The sequence below is a fragment of the Nanorana parkeri genome, unplaced genomic scaffold (assembly GCF_000935625.1).
Source record: "Nanorana parkeri isolate BGI_ZX_2015 unplaced genomic scaffold, ASM93562v1 scaffold1825, whole genome shotgun sequence".
In the NCBI taxonomy this organism is placed as follows: domain Eukaryota; kingdom Metazoa; phylum Chordata; class Amphibia; order Anura; family Dicroglossidae; genus Nanorana; species Nanorana parkeri.
Window position 1 is genome coordinate 201,362 of NW_017308093.1, and position 18,359 is coordinate 219,720.

The 18,359-nt window shown below is 47.6% G+C and overlaps 1 protein-coding gene across 1 annotated transcript in view; it reads left to right on the forward strand.

Annotated features, from left to right (window-relative positions):
* Positions 1 to 585: 585 nt before the first annotated feature.
* Positions 586 to 18,359, forward strand: part of RAB3D (RAB3D, member RAS oncogene family) — a 20,742-nt gene continuing 2,968 nt past the window's right edge. The window contains exons 1-3 of the mRNA XM_018571744.1: positions 586 to 861; positions 12,445 to 12,672; positions 17,434 to 17,552. Coding sequence (XP_018427246.1) covers positions 12,445 to 12,672; positions 17,434 to 17,552 — 347 coding nt within the window. The 5' untranslated portion in view covers positions 586 to 861. The remainder of the gene's footprint in view (positions 862 to 12,444; positions 12,673 to 17,433; positions 17,553 to 18,359) is intronic.

An 18,359-nucleotide genomic window follows, 5' to 3' on the forward strand; every position in this document is an offset into this window, starting at 1 on the left:
GTTTGTTTAGAAAAGGTTTGGAAATGAAAGCTAGAAACTGATTGGTTACTATGGGCAACTGCTCCAGATTCTGTCTGCTCCATCTTTGATAAATTCCCCCCACCATGACATGTACGCACAATATAGTTGTAAAGTACACAGACTCACTCACCCCATGACATGTACACACATTACAGGTACAGTACACACTCGTGCTCACTCTTGGGGTGACAGTGTTGCCGGTAGCAACCAATCAGCTTCTCTCTTCAGTTTGTTTAGTTAAGTTAATGAACTGAGTTGCCATGGACAACTGCTCCAGATTCTGTCTGCTCCAGCTTTGATAAATCCCCCCCTCACCATGACATGTACACACATCACCGGTAGAGTACACAGACTCGCTGACGCGGTGACATGTGCACACAGGACAGGGATCATCTGATCCGGCGTGGTCCCCTGTGTCACGGTGGAGTCTCATTAGAGGAGAGTCATGGTAGGATGGCCGGAGATAATGAGGAGGATGTAGAAGTGGATGGTGTACACAGGCGGCAGGACACAAGGGGCCGAGGATAGGCTGGCCGGGGACAGGAAGGGCCAACCCTGCAGGCAGAGGGCCGAGGAGGGAGGAGGAGGAGGTGAGAGCTGCCAGGGAAGGAGGGAGGGAGGGAGACTGCAGGGGAAGGAGACACACCTCAGTTTAGAGAGGGAGAGCTACCTGCAAACAGACAGATCCGGGAGAGAGAGAGCAGACAGCTGCCAGGACCAGTGACAGGAACCGCCACCGATCCACCGCGGCCACCGCACACCCCGGAGACGCGTCCGTGCCAAGGAAGAGTAGAATCCCCGCCGTCACCCCTCCGTGTCTCCCGGACTCTGCAGGACAAGGTAAAACCATTCACAGCTTTCTCCTTTCCTAAACTTTACCCATAAATATATATATACTGTATATACACATACGTGTGTGTGTGTGTGTATGTATGTGTGTGTGTGTACCGGAGGAGCCCATCGTCCCACAGCTGCTCCCGGCAACGCCAGGTACACGTCTCCTTACATGTGGGTGTGTGTGCACTCGGGAGGCTGCTTCCTGCACACAGGTGTACGGCCAGCTGTTCTCCCCGTCCCACCTCTCATCAGACGCAACTAAACGACCACCGTTCACCCCGTTGGTGCCCCCCTCCCAAAAGCAAACCCCCGACCGCGTCGGCTTTTCTCAACGAGGGGTTTTGGCGTGAAAGAATAAAGCGCTCGCCGTCGGCCGCAGGTTGGGGAACCAGAAGATCACGGAGGGGCGATCGTTTTATTTTTAGATGATGGATGGCGCTCTGCAGCAGATGCGTGTACCCGCTGTTTAGGGCACGGCGGCGGGCGGGCGTCCCGGGAGGTGGTGCTGCGCGTCGGCCGTTAATCTTTATCTGCCGAGTACAGAGAATCATATAAAATTTGTCCTCCGGAGATGCTGAGAGCCATTTGCGCCATTCATTGTCATGTAGCAGGAAGTCTTAAAGGGGGTTTCCACTATCACTCTGTACTGCCTGACAATCCCATTGAGAGAGGTTGGAAGGACGGGTGTCCCTGTCCTGGAACCGTAGCAGCCCAGAGTAATGAATGGGACCTTCGGCTGCTGAGGGCCGTCCATCGACTTTATATCTGGTCGGGTCACCCCTGACGATCGCGGTTTCGGCACGCTCCAGGAAACGCGCGTTGCCAATTTCTGTTTGTTTTTGTAGTTTTACATTCGCTCCTTTTATCGTCATTTGCTATCTTTTTGGTTTGTGGGAAGCTGGTTCGGTTATGGTGAGGTGGCACGAAGGGACCAAAAAGGGGACCGGCTCTGTAATGTCATCCTTTGCATCACGAATCCTACTCTAGGGAAGCCGCGGTGTCCAGGCCTTGCACCGACGATGGAACCTCCGTATGACAAATGGAATACACTTGGGCTGCATACGTGCTATAGACCGGAGGTCCTGGATGGGGCACAAAGGAATGGTTTCCATGGCGTCCATTCGCTGTCTTTGACCCGCTCCCGCTGGCGTAGGGCATATATGTGGCGGCACAGTGGGTGGGCATAGAATGTCAAGCCGCGTATGTACATCGTACAGGTCAGCTGTTCCGTGCCGAGAACGTGCTCCCAGCACCGTGACCAAGCTGTCACCAGCAGTTGCCGGTCACCACTTGCAATTGGGAGCCAATGGGACGGCCTCCTTATCATTTGATTTCTGTGTCGGCCAATCTCAGTGATCACATGATCGGGAAGCCCGCCTCCAACTCCCAGCGTTAAGATTCCCCTTAAAGGGTGGCAAGGGGTTAAAGCAGGGGTGGGCAACTGTTGTGGAACTACAGGTCCCATGAGACATTGCAAGACTGTTACAGGCATGACTCCCAGAGGCAGAGCTATGATGAGAGTTGTAGTTAAAGCTGGAGGGCTAGAAATGCCCACGTCTGGGTTAACGTAAACCTGAGGACAAAGCAACAGGTTCACTTTAATGGCAGCTGTCCATACTTCCCTTCCCTCCCTTGTTGCTCCATTGAATTGGGTAACTGAACTGACTCACCCGGTACTTCCAGATATAGAGGAACATGTGACATCATTGGTTCTTTGTGATTGGCTGTTCAGGTACTCAGTGCTACCACATGATGGTGGGGAGAGAGTCCTGACCCCTTTGGAAGCTCCAAGTCAAAATTTGTAAAGACCCTCATTGCAGGGTGGGCAGCTTCGGCCCTCCAGCTAATGTGGAACTACAAGTCCCATGATGCATTGCAGGACTCTGACAGTTACAGGCATGACTCCCAGAGACATGTTGGGATTTGTAGTCAAAGCACAGCTGGAGGGCCGGAGTTGCCCACCCCTGCTGTAGTGGAATACAATGTAATCAAGGAGGGCCCTGTTGAACACCAAACACTCTACGGGAGGGGTATCCAAACTTCGGCCCTCCAGTTGTGGTGGAACTAAAAATCCCATCATGTCTCTGGGAGTCATGCCTGTGGCTGTCAGAGTGATGCAGTGCCTCATGGGACTTGTAGTTCCACAACAACAGAAGTGTCGAAGGGTTGTACAGCTCGAGCGAACGGGCCCCTCGATTTTGTTTGTGATGGAAGCAATGAGCGTTGTCTGCATGCGATGCTGAGATAATCCCCATCATGCTCAGCTTATGAAGAGCAATGCTGGAGTATTGATCCACATTCTAATATCTCTGACCAGCTGTGGATGCCGCACATTGACTGCAGACTCATACACTGTGCCTTACACATATACCAGGGGGCTGCAGAGATGCCAGCCTATCCATACCGTAGGTTGCTGTACAAGGGGCCACGTTTGGGTGCTGCCTCTGATTGAGGACTCCGCCACCCGCAGTCCGGAGCTTCTCGTCCTCCTGACACATCTGCGTCCCATTTCAATGCAGATCTGCCACCCAGGAGAGAAGACAATGGCGCTGAGCCGCCACGGATCCCGTCCAATGCTGAACAATGGGCAGTGGTAAATCATTGGGTTCAGCGCCTCTGACACTGGAGAGCGGAACAAAAGCTCCATTAAAGTCTGAGCTGTAGACGTCGCCGTGTGCCTGGACGCTGCGGAGAATCAGTCCACGTGTCCGCAGAGCTATTACCGCCATTGTCATGGTAATCCAGACTTGGGGCGAGATCTGTTATTTATCAGCTGAATACCTGAGGACCATTGTGGTGGCAGAAGAGCCTCTCGGAGCTGAAGATCAAGTCATGTGATGCTTTAAACTTGATGTTCATCAGATCTGGCTCCGTAGTGGTCACCCATACTGGCTCCGTAGTGGGCACCCATACTGGCTCCGTAGTGGGCACCCATACTGGCTCCGTAGTGGGCACCCATACTGGCTCCGTAGTGGGCACCCATACTGGCTCCGTAGTGGGCACCCATACTGGCTCCGTAGTGGGCACCCATACTGGCTCCGTAGTGGGCACCCATACTGGCTCCGTAGTGGGCACCCATACTGGCTCCGTAGTGGGCACCCATACTGGCTCCGTAGTGGGCACCCATACTGGCTCCGTAGTGGGCACCCATACTGGCTCCGTAGTGGGCACCCATACTGGCTCCGTAGTGGGCACCCATACTGGCTCCGTAGTGGGCACCCATACTGGCTCCGTAGTGGGCACCCATACTGGCTCCGTAGTGGGCACCCATACTGGCTCCGTAGTGGGCACCCATACTGGCTCCGTAGTGGGCACCCATACTGGCTCCGTAGTGGGCACCCATACTGGCTCCGTAGTGGGCACCCATACTGGCTCCGTAGTGGGCACCCATACTGGCTCCGTAGTGGGCACCCATACTGGCTCCGTAGTGGGCACCCATACTGGCTCCGTAGTGGGCACCCATACTGGCTCCGTAGTGGGCACCCATACTGGCTCCGTAGTGGGCACCCATACTGGCTCCGTAGTGGGCACCCATACTGGCTCCGTAGTGGGCACCCATACTGGCTCCGTAGTGGGCACCCATACTGGCTCCGTAGTGGGCACCCATACTGGCTCCGTAGTGGGCACCCATACTGGCTCCGTAGTGGGCACCCATACTGGCTCCGTAGTGGGCACCCATACTGGCTCCGTAGTGGGCACCCATACTGGCTCCGTAGTGGGCACCCATACTGGCTCCGTAGTGGGCACCCATACTGGCTCCGTAGTGGGCACCCATACTGGCTCCGTAGTGGGCACCCATACTGGCTCCGTAGTGGGCACCCATACTGGCTCCGTAGTGGGCACCCATACTGGCTCCGTAGTGGGCACCCATACTGGCTCCGTAGTGGGCACCCATACTGGCTCCGTAGTGGGCACCCATACTGGCTCCGTAGTGGGCACCCATACTGGCTCCGTAGTGGGCACCCATACTGGCTCCGTAGTGGGCACCCATACTGGCTCCGTAGTGGGCACCCATACTGGCTCCGTAGTGGGCACCCATACTGGCTCCGTAGTGGGCACCCATACTGGCTCCGTAGTGGGCACCCATACTGGCTCCGTAGTGGGCACCCATACTGGCTCCGTAGTGGGCACCCATACTGGCTCCGTAGTGGGCACCCATACTGGCTCCGTAGTGGGCACCCATACTGGCTCCGTAGTGGGCACCCATACTGGCTCCGTAGTGGGCACCCATACTGGCTCCGTAGTGGGCACCCATACTGGCTCCGTAGTGGGCACCCATACTGGCTCCGTAGTGGGCACCCATACTGGCTCCGTAGTGGGCACCCATACTGGCTCCGTAGTGGGCACCCATAGTGGCTCCGTAGTGGTCATCCATAGTGGCTACGTAGTGGTCATCCATAGTGGCTCCTTATGGGGCCTCCTGATATACATTAAATACATGCATGACTTGTCAGAATATACAGAAACAGTATAAGACAGGGTTGGGCAACCTTGGCATGCCCGCTGTGGTGAAACTACAAATCTCATCATGCCTCTGTCTCTAGGAGTCATGCCTGTGGCTGTGAGAGTGTTGCAATGCCTCATGGGATTTGTAGTTCCACAGCAGCTGGAAGGCCGAAGTTGCCTACCCCATCTATAATGTTTCAAAAAAAGCTCCACCCGTAATCAGTAAAAGCCATCCTCGAGCTCCAATCACTGACTGTGCCTAGGCTGAGATGATGTCATCAGTCTGTTGCAGGCAGTAGGAAGCATTTCCTCAGTCTCCTCTCCCCCAGTGATCAGACTGCAACATTGTAACTTTGTAGCAAGTCACAAGGTAAGAGACTGCAGCGGGGGCTGATCTGTGTCAGACATTTGTGAACACAGCCACCAGGATTTACATGGCTGTGTCGTCTCTGAGTCGGCATCTCAGACCAAGAAGTAGATGGTGACCCAGGATGATGCCCTGCCCCTTGCATTCATTAAATTTCAGTTGTTTCAGTCATGGAGGCTCAGCATCACATGTGCAGGTTACCAAAGCTTCCTGTTTTAAGGAAGCCATGTATAGCACCCTGCTGGCCCCTCCCACCAGCCATGATCTGCCTACATTGCATAGAGAATCACAGAAACCCGGTGATGATGTCACTGGGTCTAAAATTAGGTATGTAATGGAATCAGGGTGATGATGAGCGGAGAAAGGAGGGGGAGGGGAGGTGAAATATAAGCAGACTAAACTTCATTGTTAACCCTTTCACTGCAGAGTATTGTCTTATTGTCACGGTTTATATTATTATTATTATAGTGTGTGATTTGTGTGCGTATCTCACGGCCGATATTCTTCAACTACGAGGATCAGAGAACGAGGAGGACATGAGGCCGGATGATTCCATCAATAATAATAATAATGGCCGCCCTGACTGATAAGTGACAGATGGCAGCGCTAATGGAAACCTTTCATTACCGGCTCCATCTGTCACACACTCCGGTCTGGACGGTCAACTTTTCCATTTGCACCCGTGTGTGTGTGTATAGGTGTGTACATGTGTGTGTGTGTGTGTGTGTATATATAGGTGTGTACATGTGTGGGTATATATGTGTGTACATGTGTGTGTGTGTATATATGTGTGTGTATATATGTGTGTGTGTGTGTATAGGTGTGTACATGTGTGTGTGTGTGTGTATATATGTGTGTACATGTGTGTGTGTATATATGTGTGTACATGTGTGTGTGTGTGTATAGGTGTGTGTGTATATAGGTGTGTGTATATATGTGTGTACATGTGTGTGTGTGTGTATATATGTATGTACATGTGTGTGTGTATAGGTGTGTACATGTGTGTGTGTATATGTGTGTACATGTGTGTGTATATATATCTATATGTGTGTGTGTATATATACAGTATGTGTGTGTATATATATATACACATTATATATATATTGTATATGTTATTGTATAAAGAAGAGAGATTTAGCCGCTCCAGGCACGTCCTCTCCAGCACGGTAGATTCACTTCTACAATGACTGCACCTAATCGCTTAACAACTGCTGACATACAATAACAGCCACACGGGGAGCGCATTGTTTTCAATCAGTCGTCTGATTTGAAGACTCGCGTTGTGATCCCTAAACGTTGGTGCTAAGCACATCCACCCCCCACACACCCCATTGATAGTCTGCTGACACCTAGACATATCCTTTTTAATCTGTTTCTCAGCAGCAAACTTTCTGCTTTCCAATGTCAGCCGTGTGTTGTTACACTGAAATGACTTCTATATGTATATACTGTATGTTAGTACATTATATACATACACTATATTGTACGTGCTTAAAGTGACATTAAACCCTCAGATTTTGTAACATAAAACAATACTGTAATGTGCGCCTTACTGTAATCCATGGTTGTTTCCCTTCTCTTTGCTGCTCTTCCTTTTAAATCCTCATCTCTTCTCATGCTGGGGGAGAACTTCTGTTTTGCAGCAGACTGCCTTGTCTCTGGAATGGATACATGGTGTCTGTGTGTAGGTTCACAACCTGAGCCAGCACTACAGGAAGAGGCCCTGAGCTGCAAAGGGAAGTTCTCCCCCAGCATGAGAAGACATGAGGATGTAAAAGGAAGAGCAGCAAAGAGAAGGGAAACTACCATTTCAGTTTCCAAATTTCGGATCCCGTCTGAATTTCATTCAAAAACTGAACTGAATCAGACATGTGACTTTTCTGGCCAATCAGATGTGTTTTTCGGTTTGATGCATCCGAATGGGTCTGAATACGAATTTTCGTTACGGCAACATGGGAGCCATATACAGTATATACATATAATACTAAAGCTGAGGCTCCCAGACCCGAATGGCATGCGGGATCCGAATTTCCAAATTGCATTGGGGAGCTCCAGAATGCCATTGGGGTCTGGGAGCCTCAGCTTTAGTAATATATGTTTATGGCTCCCAGACCCGAATGGCATTTTGGAGCTCTCGAATGCAATTTGGAAATTCGGATCCTGAATGCCATTCGGGTCTGGGAGATTCAGCTTTAGTATTAATATCTGTATATGGTTTTCTGTGTTAGTCGTAACGAATATTTGTTTAAAAACTCATCCGAAACAACAAAAATTTGGACTTCGTGCGAATCCGAAACCTGAACCGAATTGAATTTCGGATACGAATCCCGAAATATCTGAAGTTAATTTTTCTGCAGCTTACATGTCTAGTGAAAGGGTTGAAAGTGAAAGTGCCATTGTTCTCTCTTTACAAATGCATATTACAAGAATGTATGTGTATGAATGTGTTGCCATGCGTTGTGTGTCGACCAAATTAGAAGACACGTGAACCTTGTTGGCATCAGACAATGCTGGACACAGATGAGGCGGCTCCCCAACAAACACTACAGTCTGGGTTCAGTGAACTGTATCAGAAACAGCTCCGCAGTGTACACTGACCCTAGTCTGGTGCACTGCAAAGCGTGTCAGTAGACCAAATTCCTTCTCAGATGGTTCACGCTGTACTCTGCAAACCAGCCAAAGACCTGAGCATACTTTGGTACTCCTGCTTGGCGGAAGGGCCAATTGTTACTGCTCTTATTTGGCTTTCAGATCTGCCAAAACTCTGTAAGATTTACATTGTAGTAAGATATGTATATCATGTTTAGAAGAGTTATAACCGCCCCCAGGCCTTGCCGAGTCGCCGCTAATGTAAGTGTTCTGGATTTCCTTGAGGAAGAACAAGTATGTGTGTGTCGTTGGCTGGGTCATGGCCTTCTCTCATTACCATCTTGCATTCCAATGCCCATCATGTTGCACAGATCTAGTCCAGCTAGAACGAGCCAATACATGTCCTCCTTTCCAGAGGCCATAACACCAGATCCTTACAACTCACCCTGCGGACCCTGGGCCCAAAGATAGACCAACTTTGACTGCCTGGCAAGATTATGAGGGTGTCCTGGCCATGAGAAACCTGCCTAAGAGTGTGATCCTAACGCTGAAGCCCAAGGGGATGTCCTTACACCCAAGTGGCTTCTTGAATGGGAATCCTTTCTGTAGAATGCTCTTTGTCCTCTCCTCTAAGCCTTAACCTACCAAGAGCACAAGGTTTCAAACATGAATATTTTAGGTACACCCATCCACCATGACAAGGTGTTGCCTCCACTATCAACTGAAGCACAATACTCTAGGTGCAAGACATGGAAGTGAGGATGTTCCGCAGGATTGCTATGTTGATGTTTCAAGCCGAGGCCAGGAACCTTCTTCAAAGCAAAGATTACTGTTTAAGGTGTTTTGGACATCTAAAGGTCCCCACACACCTTACGATAATCGCGGGAAATCCCGCGATCGTACGATTATCGTAAGGTGTGTGGAAGCCGTGCGACCTCTACTACTGTAAGGTCGCACGACTTTGAACTTACGAACATGTTTGAAAACCTGGGTTTGGGTGTGTAGCATGTTTCTAAGATAAAAGCAGGACGGGCCGGTGTGTGCAAGCGCACACTGCCCGTTCAGCATTGCGGTCATCGGAAGCCCGATCATCGCAAGTATGATCTGCCTATGCAAGATAGGCAGATCGTAAGTTTTTTCGTCGCAAAAGTCTTGTGATGGTTGTAAGGTGTGTGCCCAGCCTTATACGGTATGTGAGCCTCTTGAAAGCTGAACTAACCATGTTCTACAGTGGGAATGCCCAGGGCAGACCTACAATAAAAATGATATATGATATACACTCACCGGCCACTTTATTAGGTACACCTTGCTAGTACCAGGTTGGACCCCTTTTGCCTTCAGATCTGCCTTCATTCTTCGTGGCATAGATTCAACAAGGCGTTGGAAACATTCCTCAGAGATTTTGGTCCATATTGACATGATAACATCACGGGCCCAAAGTGTGCCAAGAAAATATCTCCCTCACCACCACCACCACCAGCCTGAACCGTTGATACAAGGCAGGATGGATCCGTGCTTTCATGTTGTTTACGCCAAATCCTGACCCATCTGAATGTCGCAGCAGAAATCGAGATGATAATCAGACCAGGCAACGTTTTTTTGTTTCCTGTTCTTAGCTGACAGGAGTGGCACCCGGTGTGGTCTTCTGCTGCTGTAGCCCATCTGCCTCAAGATTCAACATGTTGTGCTTTCGGAGATGGTACTTTGCAGACCTGGGATATAACGAGCAGTCATTTGAGTTACTGTTGCCTTTCTATCCTCTCGAACCAGTCTGCCCATTCTCCTCTGACCTCTGACATCAGCAACGCATTTTCGTCCACACAACTGCCGCTCACTGGATATTTTCTCTTTTTCGGACCATTCTCTGTAGATCCGAGAGATGGTTGTGTGTGAAAATCCCAGTAGATCAGCAGTTTCTGAAATACTCAGACCAGTCCGTCTGTCACCAACAACCATGCCACGTTCAAAGTCACTTAAAGTCAGTTTGAACTTCAGCAAGTCGTCTTCACCACGTCTAGCTGCCTAAATCCATTGAGTTGCTGCCATGTGATTGGCTGATTAGCAATTTGTGTTACCAAGCAATTGAACAGGTGTACCTAATAAAGTGGCCGGTGAGTGTGTATCTCAACTGGCCTGGGAAAATTTTGAAAGCTTGAGCCAACTTGCCCGGCTTCCAGTGCAACTCCTACAAGATTGGGTTGATAAAACTTGAGGAAGGTGATGATATTTCTATATTAATAAGTCTATAACTTGGGGACAGACTTCAAGGTGAAGACCGTGTACAGGAATGAGAAGAGATTGTTGCTTCAGCTGTATGCTGAGGCCGGGTTGATTTGTACAAGTTGCATGGTTACATCGTGCCAGGCCAAAACAAGGAAGAAAGGATCCTGTAAAAGGAACGTATTGCTTACCTGTCCTATCAACAGTTCCTCATATCTTCATTCTCTTGAAGAGTTATGCTGGCTGAAATATCTTCGGCATCTGACATACTTCTGGGTGTGTTGGATGCCTGGTCTCCCAATTAGGGTTGCCACCTGTCCAGGATCGACCCGGACAGTTCGGGTTTTGAATGCTCTGTCCGGGTTTCATGGCAGCAGAAACCCGGACACAAGATGTCAGGCAGACAGGGGCAACCAAAATTAAGATATGGGCTACTGGCCCCCCACTGAAAATAGTCTTGACGTGATATTTACATATGAATAGGTGGCACTATTTACATATGAATAAGCCGTGAGTCATTCTCCCATAAAAATGTCCACGTGTCGCTACAGTGTTCGGGTTTCACTTGAAAAAAAGTGGCAACCTTACTCCCACTGCATGTTGTAGTCCAACCTGCCTCTGCACATCAGTACGGCACCACCACAGCTTGCACCAGGAGACCAGGCAACCAATGTCCGATTCGGAATATTCTTCAGACAGCATAGGTCGTCAAGGATCCAAAGCTTGGTGGTGGTGGTGGGATAGGTGATTATTACTAGACATGTGCACTGCCAAAAAATGTGTTTAGTTTTGTTTCAAATTCGGATTTGTTATTTCGTTTTTCAGGATTCGGGTGTGAAAGTCAATTCGGATTCGGAATTCAGATTCGGACGAAATTCGGTAGCGTTAGTACGAACGTTCGTTTCGTTTTCTGTTCTTATTCGTTTGTTCGTTTGCAGCAAAAGTGACATTTGAGGGGGAAAAAATATTTTTCTCCTTCTCTAATGTCACTTTGCTCCAACGAACGAAACGAATAAGAACAGAAAACGAAACGAACGTTCGTACTAACGCTACCGAATTTCGGAAATGGAAATTCGGATTCGTTTGCATTCGTTATGTCTGTAATTCGGATACATCCGAATGTCCGAAAATTCGTCCGAATTTCGATTCGGAACGAAACGAATCGCACATGTCTAATTATTACTACTCTTCTTTTGCCGGTTATTTTTTTTTTCTATTCTCCTTTTGGCGCGGAGTTGCTTTTAAACCCAATACACAGTGTTAGAATCTTTAAATGGAATGTCAATAAAAGGCGATTGTGGGACGCACCCCTGGCAGCGTTATAGTTTGGTCTAACCTTTGTTACTGTCACTTTAACTGAACAGCTTGGTTTGCATTGCATGTAAAAAATTACAAATAAAGGCACGTGAAATGTATAAAAGGGATTCATATTCTGAATACCATTATATACATATTCATATCAGAATGCAATATTTTTCATGGTAGTGATGTTTATAGCGATCCTTCCAAATACCATATAAGCAGGGCCGGATTTCCCACAAGGCCAACCAAGACCCGGCCTTGGGGTAGCAGGAAGTAGAGGGGCAGCAGGGGTGTGGATTTTCTATCTTCTGATGCCCGGGACATGCAGTTTTTTTCTACATTAAGCCCTGCTTTGAGCAAGGAGGGCTAAATGTACGCCGCTTGTTTTGTACAAGTGATCCAGGAGATGTTGTCGAGATCGCTTGTATGCAGCCTGCGGGACTTCCATTCTCCATTGGAGGGGGGCGGGTTGGTGGGTAGGGGGGCGCATTGAGGAACCTGGCCTTGGGGCAGCAGGCAGCGTAAATCCGGCCCTGCATATAAGTGGCGGTTGGTGGGGTACAATTCCTTCCTTCCCAAAATATAATTACCTGGAAGACCACAGGTGCACTTTAATATGATAAGATATAAAGTAAAAAGACTCCTATTTATCCCCCCCATAGATGGCATCCGCCAGCGATCCGCGCCAACCCCAGAAAGATGCCGCCGACCAGAGCTTTGATTACATGTTTAAGCTCCTGATTATCGGGAACAGCAGCGTGGGGAAGACTTCGTTTCTCTTTCGCTATGCCGATGACTCCTTCACTTCAGCCTTCGTCAGCACGGTGGGGATAGACTTCAAGGTGAAGACCGTGTACAGGAATGAGAAGAGAGTAAAATTGCAAATCTGGGTAAGAAAAGCTTATCTCTCCAACAAATTTCCTTTACCGCATTGTTGTCTTTTAACTGTGTTTTTTTATGACACAGTTTTATCTTACACTTGAATGTATTTCTGTTTAACCAGTTCTGAGGGCCAGACCCCCGTTATACAGCACAGCCAGGTCCTCACCTGCAATACAGCAGTGCAGTTTGTTCCCAATACACCCCCTGCCTTCTGATGGGACAATGAAGGAGGAGAGGTATACTGATGAGGTTATCCCTCTGCTCACTGTGCTCTCTCCTTTTGTCAGCACATGTACATGCAGCACAGCCTGATGGGTTGCTTATCCTGTGCCTTCTTAACCTAGTCTGAGTGTTGCTGTGCAGGGGATGGTAGGATGCTAATATAAAGACAAACGCATTTAAGGTACAAGTAAAATTTTGCATAACAAACATATTTGGGTTCAAGGTTGCACAACAGGTTCTTTGGAGATGAATGGGAGATTTGTTTCAGCATTTCCTCTTCTGGGTCCCATCCTTCCTATTTCCACGCCCATAAGCAGGAAATGCTCAGTCAAACATGGAGGAGGAACTACTCCTTGCTGGATCTGCTAATCTCCATTTAACACAGCTGGGTATCTCATAAATACCTGTTGATCCTCCCAGTGAGGTGTTCCACATGCAGCTTCCTGTGATGGGGTGGCAACGCTGCTGCAATGCGCCTGAAAGCAGAGCAGCATTGTTGTCCTCATGTAGTCTGTGCCTACTTACACTACAGTGGGTTGAAAAGACATTGCAGGTGGAGTGACTATCAGCATTGTCACTGCTGATTCACAAGCCTGTAGCTTGTTAATCAGCGACTGCTCAGATGTAGTCCTGCCCACTGCTTTTTGGGTTGATAGCACTGGCTCTGTTGATGATATCCTCCCTCTGTGATCTGCAGTGTCTGGGAGGGGAGAGTGTGTCAGACATTAATGATGGAGAGTTTGGCTCAGTTGGGGAAGGTAAAGAAAGTATTTTTGTTACTTATCACATAATAACTGGATCTGGGATCTATTTGGGCAGTCACACAGGATGTAATTTTAAGTGTTAGAGGTTCAGGCAAGGTTACGTGTTAAGGTGAAGTTAAGTTATAAGGGTTATGTTTCAGGGTTAGGTTAATAGTAGTAGTGAGTGTTAGTGGAAGGTTCAATGTTAATTTGAGAGTTGAGTTTTTGGGCATGGGTGAGGGGATAATTAAATGCTGTGGTCAGTCTAAGAGTCAGGTTGGGGGTACGGGAGAAACTTTACTTTCTGCTTGTGACATGGTTTTAAAGTGAAAGAGTATCTTGAAGCCCCATGACCCACTTATGTCCATCTTCCCTGTGCTTGGAGCCCTTGGTACATACATACCCAGTATTTCTATTTATTGCAGGGCCTTACACCATCCCACACGGAGCTTCCCCAGGGCTTAGAATCCCGGCTCCAACAAAGGATTGGAGAGCACGGAAAAAGGTGACTATACGTGGGTCAGGAGGCAGGCCTTCAAGATATTCTGTCACTTTGCCCACTTGGTCTCTTTAAGGTGTTGACTTAAAGCCCAATTACAGCAAAAACATATTTTTTTCATTTGGATAGGGTGGGGGAAATTGGGGTTTTCTCCTGAGTTAACCAGAGTAAGGTGGAGGTCCGCTTTGTGAAACACAGCATATTGATTGCTTCCCTCTGCTGTCTGTGATGTCCACACACACACACCGCTATGGTATATGGGCATAAAGAAGACAACGTTTTCTTGTACTAACCTGCAAGCCTACTTCTCTCATGGTATACAAGCCTACCATGTGTCTCCATTTACATTACTGGCTCCACAGCATGTAAATCAGCAGCTCTCTATGCTATTCTGTTAATGTGGCATTTCCTCTGGCTACTTTCCCTTCAGAATATAAACCACATTCTACTTTATGTATAATAGCTGCAATGCTGTGTGAGTCACCGTCTGCAGCACCATCCTCATCCTCTTCTAATGGATTACTAATCCTTCTACTCACGACTATAAAGGAAGAAAGTGACCTGAAAAGTGCCATTTTCTTCTGTCCTTACCTCCATTTTTTGTCTCTGTTGATCCATCTATCTGGAATACCAGTGCTGGTCACATACAGAACCTTCAGACTATTTCAACCACTTTCATCCAACTGTCCATCACTTTCATCCAACTGGATCCACCGATACTTTTCAGATACCAGTGCCGATACTTGGCATTTTCATGCTACCAGGGTTGCAGCGGTCGCAGCTGGGGCCTGGCTCTGGCGCTCCATCACTGTCCTGAAATCATTAGTCTGTATTGTTTTAGAAAAACTGTCATATGACAGTTAAACAAAAATGTATCAGTACTTGTATCTGTGAAGACTTGGACAAGTATCAGTACTTGTACTTGCAAAACTGGTATCGGTGCATCCCTTCTATATGTTTATAAAAACAAAATCATACAATAAAACAGAGATGTACAAATCCCAGGAGCTCCGTGTGCTCCTTACAAATGACAGCCGCCTCCTAACTTTTGAATTTTTCTCTAGTCTAGTCTTGGAGCTGGAAAAGTATCTGTACTTGTACTTGTACCGAGTACGCTACTTGGTATCGGTGGATCCCTAGTCTCTACCACTTAAGATAATTTCACAGTGTTGATACAAACTGTTGGTTGGAGTCATTGGCTTTGTCATTGGTTAAAAGTGGTTGAAATTGCCTCAACATTGCCATATGTGATCAGCATAGTTTTCTTTTGGCCTAACTGTCTACTACAGCCATCCGATTTCCATGAAGCTTGAGGTCCTGTGTACACGGGCTTTTGTTCATGGTGTAGCTCTCAACAGCCTTAGGAAGGAGGCAGTGCAGATTTAAGTGCTTAGTTTCAGGATAAGTTAGCAGTTTGTGTTAGTGTGTAGGTTCAATTTTAATTTGGGAGTCAAGTTTTAGGGCTTGAGTGAAGGGGATGGTTAAGTGTTAGGGTCATCATCAGGGTCAGGTTAGGGGTAGGGGGGAACTTAACTTTTCACTTTTGTTTTGCTTACGAAATTTCCTTATGGAAACATTTTTCAAGAAAATGCCGCACACATTGTAACCTATCATATAAATTGCAATCCTGAATAATAAGAGAACGCCATGTACAAAGACGGGATAGGCATATAACACAAAAGTACAATGTTTAAGCAACATATGTGTACCCCGTAAGGCAAGAGCAGTCACAGGTAAGGAAAGAAAGAAAGAAAAAGACAAAAGAGAGAAGAGGAAAAAAGAAGAGAAGGTGCAATTCTGCCCAAGAAGGACATGTCAATGACTAGACTCTTAGAAGGTCATGACAAAAGCCCTCCCTGGGCATCTAAATAGTCCATCCATGTCAACCAGATCCGGAGGAACTTTCCATACGAGTCATTCAGTATAGCAGTCATTCATTAATAAGGTAGCCCTGATCCTTTGTTTTACCTCTACGAAGCTAAGAGTTGGTTGTTTCCAGGACCTTGCAATGGTTTGAAACGTAGCCATTCACTTGTTTTTTGATGTTGAAGACCCCGTGTGGAGAACTATCTGGCATCAGTTCCACGGCAATGAAAACCAAAAGTGACCAAGCTGTGCTGCAGTAGGAAAGAGGGAGGACACCAACCTAACTGTGCTGCCTGCAGGTTGTACCTGGATCACAAGACTGGTTGAATAGATTGGCGTTTCTCAACCTTTTTCTGTTGTGGCACACTTTAAAAGTATGCAAAACTCCGAGGCACCCCAGTCTTAAATATCATAGATTTTAAGGGCACCCCATGCAAAACACACACAAAAAAGTGGGTTTCCCCCTTAACATCGAAATGCCCCCTTTAAATCAAGATTTCCTCTCCTTCACATCAGGGTCACCCTTTGCAATAGCAGCCCCCGTTCACCTCAGAAGCCCCCTTTCATATCAGAGTCCCCCCCTTTCATATCAGAGTCCCCCCCTTTCATATCAGAGTCCCCCCCTTTCATATCAGAGTCCCCCCTTTCATATCAGAGTCCCCCCTTTCACATCAAAGCCTCCCTTTCATATTAGAGTCTCCTCCTTTCACATCAGAGTTCCCTCTTTACATCAGAAGCCCCCCTTCACCTCAGTCTACATTCCACCCCCTTCACATCACAGACTCCCTACCACAAACTTTTGAGGTACCCCTGAGGAAGCCAGAAGGCACACCAGGCACCCTGGCTGAGAAAGGCTGGTAAAGAATTTAAAAAAAACTCTTTTTTGGGATAACACTTTTGTTATGACAGGTCACATATACTGTATGTCAGCTGTCTAGCTACATGTTTAAAGGGTATGTCCAAACATTATGCAGATTTAACCGCAAACCTTCTCCCCCTCCAGAGCATGTTCCAGCATTGACATTTACTTTGTTCCTGTAGCGAGAGGCAGCTTTTATTAGGCATTGTGTCATCATTACCAGGCTTGTAAAAATCTTGCAGGGGCAGCTGCTGGGAACTCAGTTGCTACTGGCATAGGCACACCCACAGAACTACATCTCACTGGAGCCCTTTCTCTACATGCACGGTGCAGGCAGGCGTTTGAGATTCAAGGCAGCAGCTTGGGGAAATAATACATCTATGTACCACAGCAATGCAAATATCCGATGGGATGTAGAAATTGTAGATTCACATTTACTGGGCACGTTACAATAATAACTCAGATTAAGTGTGCACTGAAAATATTCTGTGATTTCCCTATAATGTTTATCTGGAACTAGTACAAGCTATCAGTAACCATGACCTTGCTTTAACCTTCACACTCTGTTCCTGTCCTGCAGGACACAGCTGGCCAGGAGAGGTATCGGACAATCACCACTGCATACTACCGCGGGGCCATGGGTTTCCTGCTCATGTACGATATTTCCAACCTGGAGTCCTTCAACGCTGTACAGGACTGGTAAGCAAGCAGAGATCATGTATTTTCTTATTCAAGTTATGTACATCAACGAAACTGGAACAATTTACTGGGGGCTCGCAGGAATATGTCTGCATAAAGCTCACATAACGAGTCAAGTGTCAAGGCACTACCCAAATGTACCCCCAAACCTCCCTATCCCCCTCTAGAGCATGCCCCAGCATTATGTTTTTCTTTTATCTTGTTCCTGTAGCAAGAAACAGATTGTATGATATCCTCACAATGATTGTGAAATTCTTGCAGGGGCACCTGCTGGGAGCTCAGTTCCTAATGATATAGGCACTTCCCCCAGAAATACATTTCCCAAGAGCCCTTTTCCTATGCAATGTGTGGGTGGGCTCTTGGGAGTCAAGGCAACAAACTGGTTTTCCTGGGAAAGAAATCAATGTATGCACATTGAGAGGGGCAGATAATGGGCAGTTCTTTAGTCCAGCAAGCAGGATGGTCAATGCTGCTTAGGATCTCATTGCATGAAAGGTTCTGTGTTGTCAGCTCAAATGGGAATTTAGAACCACACTGGATTTCTAGCAGTACAAAGAGTATTTTACGGGAATGTTTAAGAAATTAAACACAGGCAATGTGCATGTGTGGCATAGATGAACTGAATATGTATAAAGGCCAGATTAACCCCTTCGTGACTGACGACGTACAGTGTACGTCGCCAGCATCGGGGCTGTTTAAACAGACTCCCGGTGACTTTTGCCGCCGGGACTCTGTTTAAACTTGTAGAGCCGACTGTCGGCTTTACAACAGAAGCGATCCTGGCGACTTACCTGTCGCCAGATCGCT